At 37.7% G+C, this 19,644-nt stretch overlaps 1 protein-coding gene across 3 annotated transcripts in view; it reads left to right on the top strand.

The window, feature by feature from the left end:
- The first annotated feature begins 6,240 nt into the window (after positions 1-6,240).
- The window catches only part of MTIF2 (mitochondrial translational initiation factor 2), a 46,459-nt gene continuing 33,055 nt past the window's right edge, over positions 6,241-19,644 (top strand). The window contains exons 1-3 of one of the 3 annotated variants that reach the window (XM_069071723.1): positions 6,241-6,620; positions 8,472-8,610; positions 9,329-9,449. In XM_069071723.1, the coding sequence (XP_068927824.1) occupies positions 8,479-8,610; positions 9,329-9,449 (253 nt within the window). In that variant the 5' untranslated portion in view covers positions 6,241-6,620; positions 8,472-8,478. Of the gene's footprint in view, positions 6,621-8,471; positions 8,704-9,328; positions 9,450-19,644 lie in introns of all 3 variants that reach the window. The other 2 variants (XM_069071722.1, XM_069071724.1) reach the window with 2 other exon arrangements.

The following is a 19,644-nucleotide window of genomic DNA, read 5'->3' as shown; positions in this document are numbered from 1 at the left end:
AATTATTGCTAATTTTAACAGCAGCTGCCACTGTAAATCATGGGACTCATAGCACACAAAGATTTGCCATATATAATGGAGTATAGGATGACCTATACTTTTAAAACTAAACATTTTAGAATTGTGTCAATGCTTATTTATATAGAAAAAAAATATGAGGTATATTCAATTAAGTTTAGTTCATTCTGATGAGGTATGGGCTCTGGGAGCCCCCTCTAGCTCTCCTTGAGTCCTTGAGGTACAGACTCTGGGAACTCCCTTGGACTCTTGATTAAATCATCCCATTTGATGAGGCATTTGCATGAGGCAATAAGCCATACATTGTGGGTGAGCCCAAGCCTCAGTTCCTAGACTTCCCACCTTTGAGCCTAACAAAGTGCCCACCCTTGAACTGGCCTATCCCACCACTGCCTGTAGCCTCCAGCGACTTCCCACCCTTAATTACTCATTGACCTCATTAATTCCTCCTAAAGACCCTCCCCAAACTCCTCGCTTAGACCACCCCTAGATTCCTCCCACAACCTTCTGCACATAAGACCCCATCTCGTCTCCGTGTGTGAGAGTACCATAGAATGCCATAGAACAAGGAGAGCACCATAGAATAGTGAGAGCACTGTAGAATTTTCTAGCATAGACTTACTCTATGTCTAATGCAAGCGAACTTTTAATAAATTTTACTTTTCTTTGGCTAAAAAGACTCAATCGAATTCATTCGGCAGGACCGGGTGTATTGGTATTTTGGGGTCTCCAGAGCAACCTTAGCCCTCTTAGTGGGTACCCTCTTCACATTCCTGTCAAATTATAGAAAAGAAAACTGAAGCCCTGAAGGGTTGAGTAACTTGCTGAATATCATATAGCTAGTTAAAGGATTGGAAGCCAGGAATCCTAGTTTTATTTTAAAAGAAAAAAATTATGTAAATCATTTGGAGGACTGCTATTTTCCCAAACCCAATACAGAAAAGTATTTATGTTAAATTATATGGAAAGAAAAAATATAAGATAATATCATGAAAAACATTCCAGGAGAAACCGGCCTAACTTTCACAAGAGGGGTCAGGCTATCACCCCTACTCCAGGCTGTGGTTTTGTCCTTCATTCTGAAGAGGACCATGGTGTCAGGAAGGTGACATCTTGACTTGCAAGTGAATTGGATTTAAGTGAGGGAAGACTTTGCATCCCCCTTGAAGGGGGATGGGACTGAGGATGGACTCCTAAGAGGACCTCAAGGCACTGGGTCAAGTATAATCCTTTTAACTACTTTTTCATTGTGGCCCTCCTGGTCTGCTCCTGGCCCCACTCCAGGCTATTTTACTGATTTACCTCCCAGTCACCCCAAGCTATTGGCCACTCCTTAATTCCATCCAGATCTTCCCACAGTCTTTTTCTGTAAAAGATCCATCCTGCCTCCATTAAATTGCTCTTAAAATCTGGCCAATAGCGAAGACTCACTAGGAATCTCACCCACTCCAACTGTTTTTTTCATAAACCTTGTCTGTGACTGAAAGTGTAGAGCACAACTCCACCCTTCCCTCCCCCAACTGATCCATGAGCAGGAATTTCAGCCTAGGGTAAAATCCCAGCCCCCTCCCCCCCCATCAGATATTTCCCTATCTCCACCCATTCTAGGTTCCCTGTCCCTCAGCCTAGGTTAAACTTCTAGGGCGAGGGAAATTCAAATATACACTGACCAATCACTGATTGTAGTTTCAGCTTATGTAACCTGACTATTGGAATTTTAAAAACTGGCACATTGTCCATGCCAACTCACTGTCTGATCTGGATATGTGACCGTGGCAGTCCTGCGGTAATAAAATCCACTTCCAAATTTCACTCTCGGGGATCTTTTGTCTCGTTCCTTTCAGCTCAACAAAAGAAGGCTTGAGTTGAATTCTTCCTAGGTAAAACTTGTGCTTTTTTTGCCCTTGAATTTAGGGGTTCTTAGCACACATAGACTGTAACAGCCTCACTTTCTCTTTCGGAGACATCTGGCTCCAGTGGCAAAATATATATATATATATATATCAGGACTATTGGAAATGCCCTGGGATGCAGTAGGAAATGCTGGCCTTTTTAAGCTAGTCTTTCTGACTTCTCACTTTGACTGAGGCAACACCCATTCAATGATTAAGACTGGTTAAGAAATAAGCCAAGGAATGGCCACTTTTATCTAATAAAAAAAAGATCAATCTGAGAGGGAAAGACCCTCAGGGTTTCTGGCCAAAACAGAAACAACTACTATTTACATTCACTAGGAGCCCTCAGAGCTGTAATGGTAATGGGAATTTGAAGATCTTCCCTGATTTGAAAATATACTCTGCCCCCAATAACCTGAATGTGGTTGTGGTGGGCCAAAGCAGAGAGCCCTGCCGTCCCACAGCAAGGCTGAAAGAATGTGGGGACCCTGCTATCACCCAGCAGGGTCAAAAGTGCTATCTTACCCAGAGGCATGTGAGTTAAAAGAGAGACAGGGTCTCAAAGAGTGGTGGAAAATAGTCTCCTTTATTGTCTTGAGTGCAAGACTTTTATAGGAGCCTTCCTAATGGTTTTCCCTGTGGATATTGGGCACTACAGTGTTTCTAGGCTGGGGGCAAAAACACCATCCTCACACCTAAGTGCTTGAACTCTTCCCTGGGGGATGGGGAACTGATCTGGGCCTGGCAGCAAGCCTGAGGGGGCTTATTCAGGGTCAGAGTCTCACTGGCCCGTAGTCCTCAACATGTGGTCACATGGAGCCTGTGGTGGTGATGAGATATGGGCTCTGGGAGCTCCCTCTAGCTTTCCTTGAGTCCTTGAGGACTCTGGGAACCTCCCTTGGACTCTTGATTAAATCATCCCATTTGATGAGGCATTTGTATGAGGCAATGAGCCTTACGTTGTGGCTGAGCCCAAGCCTCGGTTACTAGACTTCCTACCTTTGAGCCTATCAAAATATCAATACATCCTTGAACTGGCCTAGCCCACCATAGTCTGTAATCTCCAGATGGCCTCCCACCCTTAATCACTCATTGACCTCATTAACCCCTCCTCTAGGCCACTCCTAGATTCCTCCTACAACCTTCTGTATATAAGACCCCATCCTGTCTTCATGTTTGTGAGAGTGCCATAGAATGACATAGAATAGTCAGAGCCTATAGAATGCCATAGCATAGTGAGAGCGTCATAGAAGGACCTAGTACAGACTTACTAGAGAGAACTTTTAATAAATTTTACTTTTCTTTGGCTGAGAAGACTTGAGCCGAATTCATTCGTCAGGACCCGGTGTCTAATTATGACTCAGCTTGTGCTCCACTGGCAAAGGAGACTACCAACCAAAGCATTAGTTTTCTAACTAAATTGGTGTTTATCAGTGATTTACCAGATTTGTGATACAAATCACTAAAAGTTGTTCATCAATCTGGGGGCATACATATGTTATTAGTACTTGTTTACCAAATTTGGGGGGGGGGGTCACAAATCATTGGTAACTTACCAAATTGTGGGACACACACACAAAGTCATTGCCAAATTATACTATTAAAGTCCTTATATTATTACAGAAAAATAACTTATATAACAACAGAATTGTTGTTCAGCCTTATCTGACTCTTCATGGACTTATGGACCATACAGTTCATGAGGTTTTCTAGGTAAAGATACTTGAGTGGTTTGTCATTTCCTCCTTCAGGGGATTAAGACATACAGGCTAAGTGACTTGCCCAAGGTCACAGAGCTAGTAAGTGTCAAAGGTCAGATTTGAATTTAGATCTTCCTGACTCCAGGCCCAGTGCTCTATCCATTGAGCCACCCAACTGCCCCTATACAACTACTCAGTCACAAAATGAAGGCATAGAACAAAATGAAGGTGCTTATCCTAAATTAACGCATTTATTCCCACTACATCTTTATATAATGTAGAAGCATATTTGAAACTTATTTCTTTAGTTTTAAAATACCTTTTCTAGACTTCCTATTTGGAGGCAGGTTAGGTGGAGAACAGAATTTCTTAGGGAAAAGGATTAAGGGTAGTAACCAAAATTTAGAATAAAGAAGAATGCTTGTCTTTTGTCTCCACTCACCCAGAAATAAGGGCTACTAACTGGTCTAAAATCAGTCTTCTCTTTGTGCATTCTTACTGGGATTGACAAAGGATTAAGGTATTGATCTGGGGAAGAAGGTCCTTTTATTCATTCTGAGAGAACTCTTGAGGGGAGTGGTCAATGGAAGAACAGAGTAGTTTACTTTAAAATGTTAACCCCAAACTGCATTTTGACATATTATTATCTTTTCTTGTCCAAAATTTGTACAAATGCCACTTTAAAATCATTTTGGGGCAGAGAGTCATGTCAAAGGTCATGAGAATACTAAAACATTTGGCCATTTCTTTTCAAGTTAGAAATGGTATGGATATACAATGTTAAATGAAATTGTTTCTAGCATATTTGTGCCTAAAATAGAGAATATTAATATTTTTCTTCAACATTAGGCCGATAAAATGTTACATGAGCATTAACTTATCTAAACATGTAATAATCCCCCACAAAGACAACTTTAAAATCATTCTGACAAAAATCAAGGAAGAACTGAGCAAATGGAGAAATATCCCTGCTCAATATTAGATTAGGCAAAATTAGCAAAATGGCAACAATTCCAAACTAATTTACAGATTTGTTACATCAGTTAAAATGTTATTTCATAGATGTATATAAAGTCATAATAAGATTCACGTGGAAAAACAGACAAAAGAAATAACTAAGAAAAAAGAAAACAGGTGAAGATATTTAACACTACTAGATATCAAAATGTTTGCTGTGTATGTTCATTGTGGAACTGGTATTTGGTAGGAATGGAGTGAATACAATACAAAGCAGTGGATATAAAACTTGGGTATTCCTCTACTTATTAAGAAATAGTGATCATAAGTTTAGCTTGAACCTGAAAACTACATGTCCTTTTCTAATAATATTAAAGAAACAAATACATATAACTCTAGCCCAGTATGCTCTCTCTGAAGAGAGAAAAGTGGCTAAGTTTCTGGTCCCAACTTGCTGCTTTTCCTTCTGGCAGGAATTAAAGTCTCCCCTTGGAGAAGGGACTAGAGATAATCTATTTTGCTTCCCTTCAAGGCACACAACACCACTCCCAAGCTACACGAGGGGGACTGCTCTTGCTATAGTACCACACAGCAGAAACTACAAAAGTTGATACTGGAAAATGGACAAAAAGTAAATGAAGAGAACACAATTTTAAAAAATCATTAATAGAACCTAAGATATAAAATATTAGTGTTGATAAACATATACTTTAAAAAATGATGAGAAATTAAATCACTCTTCACTAAAAACTACTGGTAAAACTGGTTAAATTGTATGGCAAAAATGAGGTTTGGATATGTACTTCACACAGTATGCCATGATAAATTTTAACTGGACTTATGATATATTAGAAAAAGTGGAAGGACATTTTTAGTAAACAAACAAGATGTCACTGTATACAAAATCAGTAAAGGAGCATTTCTTAAGAGCAGGGGTGTTAAACTCATAGTATTGCAGAATGATAATCCCTTTTGTACTCTGGTCTTTAAGGTCACATTCGGAGCACTGGCTTCAATCTAAGTGTCACATTTTAGGAAGATCATTGATAACCGGATCAAATCACTTAACCTCCCTGGACGTCATTTTTCTGATCAGTAAAGTGAGGCGATTTCTCCTCTCTCCCCCTCCCTCCAGCTCGTTCATGACCCTGTTTTGATAAGGAGTCAGGAGGAAGGTAGTCAGGATGAAGCAAAGAGAGATCATGCATTATACAAGGGGGTTCCAGGAACAGGGGATATTCAACGTGGAGAGAAGCAATTTTTCCATGTGAAGACCTGTCACTTGGAAGTGGGATTAGAGGTTCTATTCGGTCCCAGGAGCAAAGCCAGGTGGAAATTCCAAGAGTCAGTCATTAAGTATTTATTAAATGCTACGTGCTAAATTTTGGTGATGGAAGAAGAGGCAAAAGACATTCCCTGCCCTGAAGGAGCTCACAGTTAAATGGGGAAGACACTACAGATGAGGAAACTGAGATCCAGAGAGGACAACACAGGCTGCCGAGGGGCGGTCGGGCGGAAACCTTAAGGGAAAAGATGTTAAAGCAGCAGGAACTAAGGGCCAGCGCGGGTTACCGGGAGCGCGCGCAAGCGCGTCTCGGGCACCGGGTGGAGCCAGTCCTGTGTGGCCAAAGAGGAAAGAGATCTCGCCTTGGGGCGGAGGAGCTTCCGGTTTCCTCCGGAAGAGACCTTGGGGACACAATAAAGGACGGACTGGCACCCTGTTCAGGCGCCGGAAGGGGTTCTCTGGAACCTGCTTCCCCCGCTCCAGCACTTCTCTGTTCGCCTGTTCTGTCTATCTGTGTGTTGTTTCGGCTTAGCTGCTGCTGCCCTGGCTGGACACCATATTCATTTAGTGACATCTCAGGACATCGAACTGCTCCTTTTGTGTGTCCGCGTGTGTTCATCTCCGTGAACTTGATCCCACGATCACTGTCACCTTGCATCGTGGACCACGGTCCCTGTAGGGGCCACTGATCCAACCTGGACTTCAGTGCCGAGTAACACGCCTCCACACAAATCCCAAATTGCACGGCTCCCCATTGTCTCTAAGGTCAGACGAAAATGCTTCGGACCGAAGTCCCAAACGTTCTGTCATCTGGTCTCTGTTTTCAGGAATAACAAGAATAGCATTTATCTAGCACTTTAAGGTTTGCGGGGCCTTTTACCTATGCTATCTCATATTCAGTCCTCACAATGACCCTGGGAAATAGGTGCTATTATTGTCCCCATTTTATAGATGGGGAAATAAGCTGAGAGAGGTTGTGATTTATCCAGGAATGATTTGAACTCCCTGACTCCCAAGGTCAGCGCTAACCTGTGCTGCTTTGCTGCTCCTGTTTTTCCAACCCAATTGCCCCATTATCTTTTAAGTGAACATAGTTGTGTGTAAAGAGTCAAGATACATATGTTTTGTTCTGCTTGGTCATTAGCTTAGTAACCTTATAAGACCCGGGGTTCCCATCTGTAAAATGAGGCATTTGGGCTAAATCAGGGATTCTTAACCCCTTTTTGTGTCATGGATGGACCTCTTGACTACATTCTGGTGAAGACTACAGACACCTCAGGATGACTTAAAAAAAACAACAAACGAATAAAACACATATAGGATTGCAGTGGAAAAGTTATATTGAAATACAGTTATCAAAATAGTAAAAGCAACAACAACCTAGTTTGAAGACCCCAGATTAAGGGACCCCTGGACTACACAATTCCAAAGGACTCATGATGAAAAATGTTATCTACCTCCAGAGAAAAAACCGATGAACCCTGAAGGCAGATTGAAGTGTATTTCTTTTTACTTTATTTTTCTTGCTTTTGTTTTTTTCAGATGTATGACCATTTTCATATTTCTTGCTTTCTTAATGGATGGGGTAGGGAGTGAAAGGAGGGAGAGAATTTGGAAATAAAATATTAAATAAAATAAAAATTTAAAAGATTAATATAAAATTTTTAAAAAGGAAAAAAGAACCCCTGGACTAGTTGATTACTCACGTGCCTTCGAAACAAGAAATTTCTGTGGTGACAGTCATTTTATAATGCTTATTGAGCCTTGTGCCTGAAATCCAGAAGACCTAATTCAAATCCAGCCTCATTTATCTCTGTGTGCCTCAGTTTTGTTATTTGTAAGATGAAGCTAATAATAGCATTTACATCCCAATGTCATTGTGAGGGAAAAATGAGATAATATTTGTAAAGCACAAAGAGCCTGTGTAAATGTTAGCTATCATTCCAGAATATGTGTTATAGTTCCTAATCGCATTTTTTATTATATCATTTTATCCTGCTTCACGCCTTCCTCTTTCTCTTTGCTAATCTGTGACAATTTCTTCCTTCAAGAATTGCCTGAAAAGAAGGCTTCCTCAACTAGTTATGTCTTATTCTGATCACTCTTGAAATGCCCACAGCTCTTTGGCACCTCCATATGCATTCTTACCTAATTATTTTTCCTGTAATTCATATTTTATTCTTCTTTCTTGTTTGTACAATCTCATATATTTACTGAATGAATTTAATGGTTTTATTTCTTAGGTATTAAGGAAGATATTTCTTGCTAGTTTCCTGAGTTGGGGACAATGTGGGAGGTTTTTGAAAACCTTGCATTTTTGCTGTGTTAAAAGAAAAAGATCCAGAAGTAAACAGGGTGGTGACTTGTGTTTGTTTTAGAATGGGCCTAAAAAGACATGAATTACTAAAATAAATCTGTTTAGTGTGAAGAGCCCATCATATTAAAAGATATTTATTAGAAAAGTATTTTCAAAATGAAACTACATAAATATCTACTGTAATTGACATATGAGAAATGTCTTTTGTTTACATTAACATATATTTCAGGTCTGTGTTGACCATTTTTTTTTAAGTTGAAATATTCAGTACTAAAGATTTTTGAAACATTTTTTTGTAGGAAGAAAATGAACATAGGAATAATACTGAAGTTGGAAAATCTGATGCTGTTTCCCAGCACTTACAGGCAGCTGCATATTCTGTGTCGAAGAAGAGTTTGTTTGGTACAATGGAAGCTTGTGCCCTCCTATATTTACCCTGTGTGTACTACCCCATGTGTACCACAGTCCTGGCAAACAGATATATCCTTCAGTGTTGCTTTATCACAGTGTAGGCTTTTAAATATAAAGAAGGTACTCAACATCTTTTTAGTAGTCACTTTATTATTAATACTAAGATAAAAGTAACCAGTGCCATTCTTAGAAATTAATTTTGAATATTTTGTTATTTAAAGACTCCTTACTTTTAAATGCTGCATTCTAGGTAATCTTTTTTTTGGTGGGGGTGTGGGGAAGAAGAGAAATTTCAGTTGGCCAGAAATACTGAAAATAGTTGGCATTAATATAGTACTTTAAAGTTTACAAAGCATTATGTATTATTTCATTTAATTTCCTCAGTAACCTTTTATTACCAGAACTATTATTCCCACTTTGCAGATGAGAATAATGGGCCTCAGAAAGTTAACCTTCCCGTGGTCACACAGCCAGTAATTTTCAAAAACAGGATTTGAACCCAGGTTTCTCATGATTCCAAGTCCAGCACTCTCTGCTGCCAGGCTCCCATTTTATTACATTAAAAACAGTGTATATTGTTCTAAATTATTAATGTCACATGTTACTTTCAGTCTGAAGATCAGATTATTTGTGGGAATATATATTTGAAAAGAATTTAGTAGCTATTGTATGAAAAAAGATTAGCCACAAATAATCTAATTGTGTCACTTAGATTTCTTTCTTTCTATATGCATTTTTTTTGTAGGGGGAAAGACCACAGAAATCTAAGTTACCTTGGAAGAACTCTAAAAAGCAACAGCAGGAGGTAGAGGTATGGAATGGAATGACTGTTGAAGACCTTGCCAGAGCTATGAATAAAGACATAGGTGAGCCAGATGGTTTTGAAGGGAAAAGAAATCCAAGAATACTGAAGAGCTAATGTTTCATTTAGCACAGATTGAGGCAGTCAAGGATGAAGAATAGAATATTACTTAAATAATAATGTGTTTGAGTGTTTCCTTACTTCTTCAGGTTATGGGTCATAATTAATCCTGGGTCAGATTGCCACATATAGTTTTCTATCTTTAGCAAAATAAAAACATTTTTACTCATTTAACCTTTCTCAGAAATTGATGTAGATTATTGGAATAAGTCCAGGGACTGTCTTTGGTATTTCTACATGTTTTTTCTCTTACCTATTTTTTTTCCTTCATTGATTCAACATTCCATAAACATTTATTAAGCACCTACTATGTGCACTAAACTGTATTAGGTCCTGGGGATAAAAAGTTAAAAGGTGACATAGCCTTTTCCCTCAAGTTGCTAATAGTATGGGGTAAGAGGTATACACAAATAGCTGTGTAATACAGCTAAGGATATGATAAGTATATAAGAGGAGTACACTGAGTATAACAATGAGAGATTGAGGAAAGAGGGATAACTGTTGCTTAATGAGTGATGGAGGATCAGGGAGGGTTTCATGGAGAAGGTAGGACTTGAGGAAAAAAAGAGATTTCAGTGTGTGAAGATATATAGATGGCATGTTTTTCAGATATAGGTAGAAGGATTACCTTCACAAATATATATGGAAATGGAAGAGAGCAGGATGGGAATGGTTATTCTTTTTTGACTTTTCATGAAATACAACTCGAATCGTTGAAGATCTTGACTACCAGGATAGGGCATTAATGAAGGTCTTTGAACAATAAAGGTAGTTGGTCAGACCTGCATATTTGAAAGATGACTTTGTCAACTGCACAAAGGATGAATTGGAAAGAGATCAATTAGTTGTCTAGGCCACAGGAGATGACAACTTGCTGTAGTGTGGTGGCATTGTGAGTGGAAAAGAAGAGATTCATAAAGGGATATTTCAGAAGTAGAATTGACAGGGGGGAAAGAAAGAATCAAAGATGATTCTAGTTTTAAGCCTAGATGCCTAGGAATATCGTGATATCTGCAATAATAGGTTTTTTCTAGCTTTAAATGCTAAGATTCTAAATGGAGCAGTTAAGAGAAAGGGCTAGTTTGTGGAATAAAATAAAAAGTTTAGTTGTGGAAATGGTGAATTTTAGGTGGCAGCAGGACAATCCAGTTGGAGATGTAAAGAAGGCAACTTGGTCCTCAGGAGGTGAGGAGTGAAGCTGTATATTTGGAAGTCAATTGAAAGAACATAATTTTGAAGTCATAGCCATAGAGATCACCAAAGGAAAAAGTAGAGGGCTGAGATCAGACCATTGTGCAATACTCATGTTTAGGGAATTAGGGATGAAGTGGTAGGAAGGAAGACAGAAAAGGAGGAAGAGAAGTAGAACAGCATAGTATAATGGAAACTAAAGAAGGAGTGTTAAACAGTCAGATTTTTGTGAGATAAAGGTCAAGGAAGATCTGAGAAAAGGCCATTGTCTTTGGCAAGTATGAGGTGATTGACCTTTAAGAAAGCCATTTCAGCAAAGGATCTGGGACAGAATCTGGTTTAGAATAATTGAGGAGTGAGGATGTAGGGCCAGGAAGTGATAACTTCTGTATTGAGACATTTGTTGGTGAAAGAAAGGAAAGAGGATGGTACCGTGTTTCCCCGATAATAAGACACTGTCTTATTAATTTTTTTGGAAAGAAAAACACCAGAGGGCTTATTTTCAGGGGAGGGCTTATGTTGTCCTGCCTCAGCTCTCCTCCACGGCACTGCTCTCAATGGCGCCAGCAAGCAAATCACTGGGGAAGAACAGGATGACGGGCTCACTGCTGCAGCTCTGATTGGATGCAGTTCGGAGCGCGGGTGCGTTTCACGGAGTGAGGGGGGGACGGTGCATACAGAGGGTACCGTAATGTAGCGTGTAGCGCAGGGGATCACCTTCACTACAGTAGCAATCTCAATAGGGCTTATTTTCGGGATAGGTCTTATTATGGGGAAACACTATAGTTAGATAGGGTACCAGGGTTTAAGGAAAGTTCACACTTTTTAAAGAAAGGGTACTTGACAGTATTTGTAGGCAGAGGGAAAGAGTGATTAAAGAAGTGTGAGACTGCAGATAATTGCTGAATCAAGTCTTAAGAGTAACAGAAAGAGATGAGATCAAGGGCATAAGAGAGGAATTAGCATTAGAAAGGTGAAAGGACACTTCTTTCTGTGAGACAGTAAGAGATTTATTTTTGGAAATACCAGAACAAATTTATAATAACGCTTTTGCCTATTATATAGTTTTTAGTTTTTGCTTGACAAGGACAGCATTGGAGCCATATTCCCCACTTAGGAATGTTGCTTTGTAATTTTTCTTCTTCTGTCATTATGTTCATTAAAATATATATATATATATATTTTTTTTTTTAGCAATCGGGGTTAAGTAACTTGCTCAAGGTTACACGGCCAGTTATTTCTGGGTGTGGTGCTGAGTGTCTGAGCCCAGGATTTGATCTCCAGGTCGTCCCAACACTGGAGCCGGTACTCTTACTCGCTGAGCCACCTGGCCGCCCCTAAGCAATTGGGGTTAAGTAACTTGCTCAAGGTTACACGGCCAGGTGTTTCTGGGTGGGTGCTAAGTGTCTGAGCCCGGGATTCTATCTCCAGGTCTTCTCAACACTGGAGCCGGTGCTCTTACTTGCTGTGCTACCTGGCCGCCCCCATTAAAATATTTTAATCATCTAGCCGGTGCTCTTACTTGCTGTGCTACCTGGCCGCCCCCATTAAAATATTTTAATCATTCAGTTGGCTTGATCACATAAATTAGGAAATCAGATCGTAAATTGTTTCGTTGGTATGTTTCTGACTTAAAATCTTTATAGAAAAACAGTGACTCATAATTCAGGTTGTTGAAATAGGAAGAAACAAAAACTAAAACTTAAAACAACAGTTTTTTAATAAAAATAGTTTAATGTGAGCCAATATTTTGTTTGACAGTGAGATTGGTAGAGTTGTAATAAGCAGAAAGATGGAGTTGTATGTTCCCCACTCTAGAAATGCTTCACCTCTCAATGCATGTTTTTTTTTTTAAAAAGCTCTTAATTTTATTTATTAATTCAGTGCTTTTGTTTTTTGTTTGTTTTTGGATTTGTTTATCTTTTCTTTGATTTTCAGAATTTCTATTTTGGTAATGAATTAGGGTTTTAAGATTTATAGGTTTCCTAGTTTCTTAAGTTGCATGGACAGTTTATTGATCTGTTCTTTCTGTCTCCTGTTGATGAAAGTGTTTAGAGATATAAATTTTCCTCTTGACTGCCCTGGTTGCATCTCAATAATTTTGGTGTATTGTCCAGTTGTTGTCATTATATTTAACAAAATTATCTCTTGTTTCTATGATTTGTTCCTTGACCACCAATTCTTTAGGATTGTTAGTCTCAAATTAATCTTTAGTCCTTTTCTTAATAGTTCTTTTTTGAATACAATTCTTATTGTAGTATGATCAGGAAAGATATGTTTATTATTTCTGGATTTTTGCATTTTTGTGAGGTTTTTATGCTGTACGTGATCTGTCTCTCTTTCCATTCAGAAATTTCCAGAGATCTCTCCTATCTAGCTTTTAAAAAATTCTGTTTAGATCCTTAACTTCTTTCTTGTTGGTTGGTTGGTTGGTTTTTGGTTAGATTTATCTGGGTCTGAAAGGAGCACATTGGGATGTCCTGCTATTATGGTTTTACTTTATATTTTTCTTTGTACCTCATTTAGAATTTCTTTTAAGTTAATTATTTGTTTACTTTTAAGTATTTAAATGCTGTATTATTTGGTAAGTATTGATATTAATGCATTATCTTTGCTACCCTTCAGTTAAGTGTATTTTACAGTTTTTCTATTCTAACTGGGTGGTACAGCAGATAGAGTGCTAGGCCTTGAGTCAGGAAGACTCATCTTCCAGAGTTCAAATCCAGTTTCATATACTTACTGTGTGGCTCTGGGCAAGTCTCTTAACTTCTATCTAACTTAGTTTCCTCAACTGTAAAATGGGGATAACAATAGCACTTCTACATCCCAGAGTTTTTATAAGGATCAAATGAGGTAATATTTGTAAAGGGCTTATCTCTGTGCCTTGCTATGTAGGCTATATATATATATATATATATATATATATATATATATATATATATATTATTACATATAATATAATCATAATTTATTATATCTACTATATGTACTTACACTGTATATATAGGCACTGTATAAAAATGGTATTCCTCCTCCTCTTCCTCCTCCTGCTTCCTTTAAAACCTCACTTGCTAAATATTTCCTTCTTTTCTCCAAAGTTAGTTTGTTATACTTATGCTTAACCCTTCCTTGAGTCTACATACTTATGCTTTTTTCCTTCTGTGTTTCTGTTGAGTTAAATGCATTTTTGCACCCAACTGTGTGTGTGTGTGTGTGTGTGTGTGTGTATGTATTTGTTTGTCACCCCTTTTGTGACCATTTTGGGTGAAAGTAAGGTCTAACTGTTATCTGCTTCCCTTAGCCCTTGATGCTTTTTTGTATAGTCTTCTGTTTTTTTTTTTTTATTCCAGTTATATGGGATAAATTCTCCCACCCTTCATTCCCATTTTTTCTCTATAGTATTACTTTCTCCCTTTTTTTTCCTTTCTTCTTTAAGATCATCAAATATAACAAAATCATTCCAAGGCATGCTATCTTATTTAATGACATTAGGGTTATGGGAGGACAATTGCCTCCTATCTTCTCTTAAAATGGAAAATACTTCATCCTTGTGTAATCCTTTCCAGTTGCTCACTTGTCTTTACCTTTTGTTATTTCTCTTGACTATTTTGTTTTTTTGTCAAAGTCTCTACTGTGCCCTTATCTTTTCATTAGGAATGCTTGGAAGTTTTCTATTTCATTAAAGGCTCTATAGAAGTATACTCAGTTTTGTTAGGTAGATTATTCTTGGTTATAAGTTTATAACTTTTGCTTCCTGGAATATCATATTCTAATCTCTCTGCTCCTTTATTGTGACAGCTGCTAAATCTTGTGTGAGCCTAAATGTGTGGCTCTTGAAATTGTTCTTTCTAGCCCGTTGTAGTATTTTTGACCTGAAAGCTCTGGATTTTGGCTGTGGCATTATTATGAGTTTTTATTTTGGGATTTCTGTCAAGAGATGTCTGATGATCTTTCTATTTTAACTTTGCCCTCTTGATCTAATATATCTATGTAGGTTTCATTTATGATTTCTTGAAATTTTATATCCAGGATCTTTTTATGATTATGGTTTCAAGTAACTCAGTGATTCTTAAATTATCTCTCCTTTATCTTTTTACCAGGTCAATTGTTTTTGACTTGAGATCTTAATACTTTTTTCTCTTATTCAGTGTTTTGACTTTGTTTTTCATATTTCTTGTCCCGTGGAGTCATTAACTTCTATTTTATCCATTTTAATTTTCAAGAAGTCTGTTGCATGGGTAAGGTTACCTCTGGTACTAAGCTACGAATTCTTCAGAATCTTTCCATGAAAGCACTCATTTCTTTCCCAATTCTTTTTAAAACTCTTATTTAATTTATAAAATCATTTTTTAAAAATCTTTTTAAAAGTTTTGTTTTATTGATTTTAGTAATTATATCTAAACTTGTGCCCAAGCTGTGTTTTTCCTTGAGGTTTTGTGTCCTTGTTTCCTTGAGTTGTAGATGTTTTGGAATCATTCTCTTCAGGTTTTGTGTCTTCAGATTTGCTATAATAATAGTTCTTTATGGTGAGATTATTTTTTGTTTGTTTATTTATTCTTTCATCTTTGCTCCTGCAATTAGGGCTTTAGTTAGGGCCAGAATTTTTGCAATTCTGGAGAAAATGTCTGGGCCTTGTTTTTTCCTGATTTATATTCTGTGGTTTCTTGCTACTCTTTTTGGGTATTAAGTACTGTTTTCTTTAAGGAACTTTGGAATAGCTTAGTCTGGGGAATTGCAAATTCCATCAAAGTGGTATGATCTATTGTAAAAATGTATTGTTGTACTCCTAATCTGAGTTTTGCAAGCTCTTTACTCATGTAGCTTGCACCTGGTTGTAGCTCCTCTCCACTGTCACTGGCCCCCCACCCTCTCCCCCCCTTTTAACTAATTGGAAAGCTTTGCAGGTTCAGAGAGACAGAACTGTAGGCTCTCCCTTGGTCTGAGCTCCTTGCCCTGGTTAGTTAGCTGCAAGATTCAGACCCAGCTTTGGGATGAATTTAATATTCCATTCCAGAGTCATGCCCAACACACAGTTTGAGATTGTTCTTTGACATATTGTGGCTATAGGTTCTTTCCTAAATCCTACAGGATCTTTGATGTAGCTCTTCCAGTTCACTCCTCTTTCTATTACCTGTACAGCATCAAACCTAACACAGAGAACACAGTATCAGGACTACTTCTTGCCCTTGTTCACAGCTGCAGGTCCTACTTCAGTTTCCTCACTGAAGACTCTGCTGGTATCTTCCTTGCTAGATCCAGTGTCCAGTACTTATGGACCTCTATTTTTCCCTTTATGTTGACTGGGAAAATGAGGATCACTGATGCTTCCTTGGGTTTCTTTTTATAGGTCTTTGTTGGAATACTTTTGGGGGAGAACTGAACTGTACTGGTTCCTCCTCCAACATATTTACTGATTGCTCATTTTAGGGCTCTTGTAACCTCAATGTCATGATAGTGGTTAGAAAATCACAGTTTTTAAATGTGTTTTGTAGATGTTCAGTTTAGGGTGTTTTCATAATTTTTTGTAATTTTTTAACATGCAAACCTTAGATTAATGGAGAAAACAAATGTACAGAGTTAACAAAGGAAAATTATGTAGAATGTTTTGTAATAAAACTATACCTATAGTGGTCCTATTATTAGTATTGGTCGATCAGGTCTGAAAGGTTCTCTAAGTCCAGTGGAACATCATCATCTCAAACTTGGTTTGTTTTATTTTATTTTTTCCAATTTTGGGGGAACATTTTTATTTAAAATTTTGAGTTCCAAATTCCATCTCTCCCTCCTTCCCTGCCGTCCCCTTTTCTGAGATGGTAAGCAATCAGATATAGGTTATACATGCGCAATTATATAAAACATTTGCACAGTAATCATTTTGCACAGAAGACTCAAATAAGAGAAAAAAATGAAAGAAAGTGAAAAATGGCATGCGTCAATCTGTATTCAAACAGTATCACTTCTTTCTGTGAGTATGCTTCATTGTTAGTTCTTTGGAATTGTCTGGGGTCATTGTACTGCTGAGAATAGCTAAGTCATTCATAGTTCTTCATTGAACAGTATTGCTATTACTGTGTACAACATTCTCCTGGTTCTTTTTGTATCAGTTCATGTAAGTCCAGGTTTTTCTGAAATCTTGTTATTTCTTGTTATTTCTTATCGCACAATGAACTATTGTTCATTATATTCATATACCACAGCTTGTTTAACTATTCCCCAAATGGATGGGCATCCCTTTGATTTCTAATTCTTAGTCACCACAAAAAGAGCTTCTATAAATATTTTTATACAAATGGGTCCTTTTCCTTTTTGCTGAACGTTTTTGGGCTGTAGACCAAGCAATGGTACTGCTGGATCAAAGGGTAGGAGAAGTTTTATAACCCTTTGGGCCTAGTTCCAAATTGTTCTCCAGAATGTCCATCCCATTTTCAAAGTGTGCTTATGAAAGCCTATATGAGTAACCCGTGTTTAGTAACATTTATCTATTGTGCACTGTATGCTTTTAATTATTTCAAAAGGATCCTGATGCTTAATGTTTTCATATTTTCATTAATGACTTCACCATTTCTGTCAGATGCCAGTATTCACCCAAGTCAATAGTGTTCAAAACCTTGATAATATTTTTTATTCTTTCCTTTCCTTTTTATTTCTAAATAGTTATCCAGTCCTGCCAAGTCATTCTCCACAACATTTTAATTTGTTTTCTCCCCTCTGTTCCCTTTGGCATCATCCCAGGCTAGGTCTACTTTACCACCTGACCAAACTATTATAGTAACCTCCTTAAAGATCTTCCTGCCTTTACTCTTTCCTCCTGTCAGTCCATCCTTTATATAGCCTCAGACAAATCTTCCTTATGTTTAGATCTTATTATATAATATTTCTGCCCAAAAATGTCCAGTGGCTTCTGTCACTTACCAAGTAAAGTTCATATTTCTTTGTCAAAGAATTTAAGTCCCTTTGCAATCTGTCACTATCTTGATTTCCAATCTTATTTCAAATTAGTCCCCTTCTCATACTCTGTGCCCTAGTCAAACCAGAATGCTCGCTAATTCTTGAATACACTCCAAGCTTTTTCTTTGTATTTTTGTTCAAGTTGTTTACTATGACTGGAATTTTCACCTTTTCCCTTTCTTGACTGTTGAATTCCTCAACCCATCCCTTAAGGCTCATCTCAAGTGCCATCTCAACCAGAAAACCTTTATTTATATTCTTATTGTTAGAAACACAACATTTTTTTGGGTATCTTTTTAAAGGATGTAACAAATATCTCTGTGTATTATACTAATCTGTGTTTGTGTCTTGTCTCCCTTCTGAACCTTACGATTCTTGTGAGTAGGGACCTTGTCTTGTTTAAGCTTTACCTATAAGTACTGGTGAAATTGAACATAGCAATACTCTATTCTTTTTTTTTTAATTTATTTATTTTTTAGTTTACATCTTTCATTTCCACAAGATTTGGAGTTACAAACTTTCTCCCCATTTTTCCCTACCCACCAACCCAAAACAGTGATACCACTGAATATCCCCTCCCCCAATCTGCTCTCTCCCATATCTTCCCCCATCCCCCTTCCGACTTTCCAGTAGGGCATGGTGGATCTCTATGCCCTAGTGCCTATATATCTTATTTCCCAGTTACATGTAAAATAATAGTAATATACATATATATATATATATATATATATATTTTAAACATTTGATTTTAAAACTTTGAATTCCACATTCTTTCCCTTCCTCCCTCATCACCCACCCTCACTGGGAAGATAAACAATTCAATATAAGTTGTACATGTGTAGCTATGCAAAACATTTCCACAGTGGATATATTGTGAAAGACAGAATATATTTCCTTCCATCCTATCCCACTCCCCATTTGTTCGATTCTCTACTTTGATCTTATCCCTTTTCAAAAGTGGGTGCTTCCAACTTCCCTACCCCCCAGCATGCCCTCCCTTTCATTATCCCCCCTTTCTTCCCCTTCCCCTCTATTCTCCTGTAGGGTGAGATACCCTGTTTAATGTGTATGTCATTCCCTCCCTAAGCCAAATTCAATGAGAAAAAGGTTGACTCATTCCCTTTTGCCTTCCTGTTCTTCCCCTCCATTGTAACTGTTTTCCCTTGCCTCTTCTATATGAGATAATTTATCTCAATTTGTCTCTCCCTATCTCCTCTCATTATATTCCTCTCTTACCTCCTAATTTCACCTTTTAAGTATCATCCCTTCCTATTAAATTGGTCCTGTTCCCTCTGTCTATGTATACCTGTACACATATATACACACACTCACATATGTATTCATGTGCCCATATACCCTTCTATATAGACATATATATGTATGTATACCTATATGTATATATACACACACACACATTTCTATTCCCCTCAACTATTCTTATACTGAGAAAAGTTTCTTAAGTTATAATTATAATTTTTCCATGTAGGAATAATATACATAGTTCAACTTTGATAAGTTCCTTATGATTTCTTTTCCCTGTTTACCTTCTCATGCTTCTCTTGCTTCTTGTATCTGAATGTCAGATTTTCTATTCAACTGATTTTTTTCATCAAGAATGCTTGGAAGTCCTCTATTCCACTGAATGACCATATTTTCCCCTGAAACATGATACTCAGTTTTGCTGGGTAGGTGATTCTTGGTTTTAATCCCAGCTCCTTTGACCTCTGGAATATCATATTCTAAGTCCTTTGATCCCTCAGTGTAGAAGCTGCCAGATCCTGTGTTATCTTGATTGTGTTTCCACAATATTGAAATTGTTTCTTCCTGGCTGCTTGTAATATTTTCTCCTTGATCTGGGAACTCTGGAACCTGGCTGTAATATTCCTAGGAGTTTTCTTTTTGGGATCTTTTTCAGGAGGTGATAGGTGGATTCTTTCAATCTCTATTTTGCCCTCTGGTTCTAAAACATCAGGGCAATTTTCCTTGAGAATTTCTTGAAG

Source organism: Petaurus breviceps, unplaced genomic scaffold (assembly GCF_028583685.1).
Source record: "Petaurus breviceps papuanus isolate PSGF00001 unplaced genomic scaffold, PetGlider_PUasm1.0 90842, whole genome shotgun sequence".
NCBI classification, from domain to species: Eukaryota; Metazoa; Chordata; class Mammalia; order Diprotodontia; family Petauridae; genus Petaurus; species Petaurus breviceps.
The sequence above is the reverse complement of the archived record's forward strand: the minus strand, read 5'-3'. Positions and strand labels throughout refer to the sequence as shown.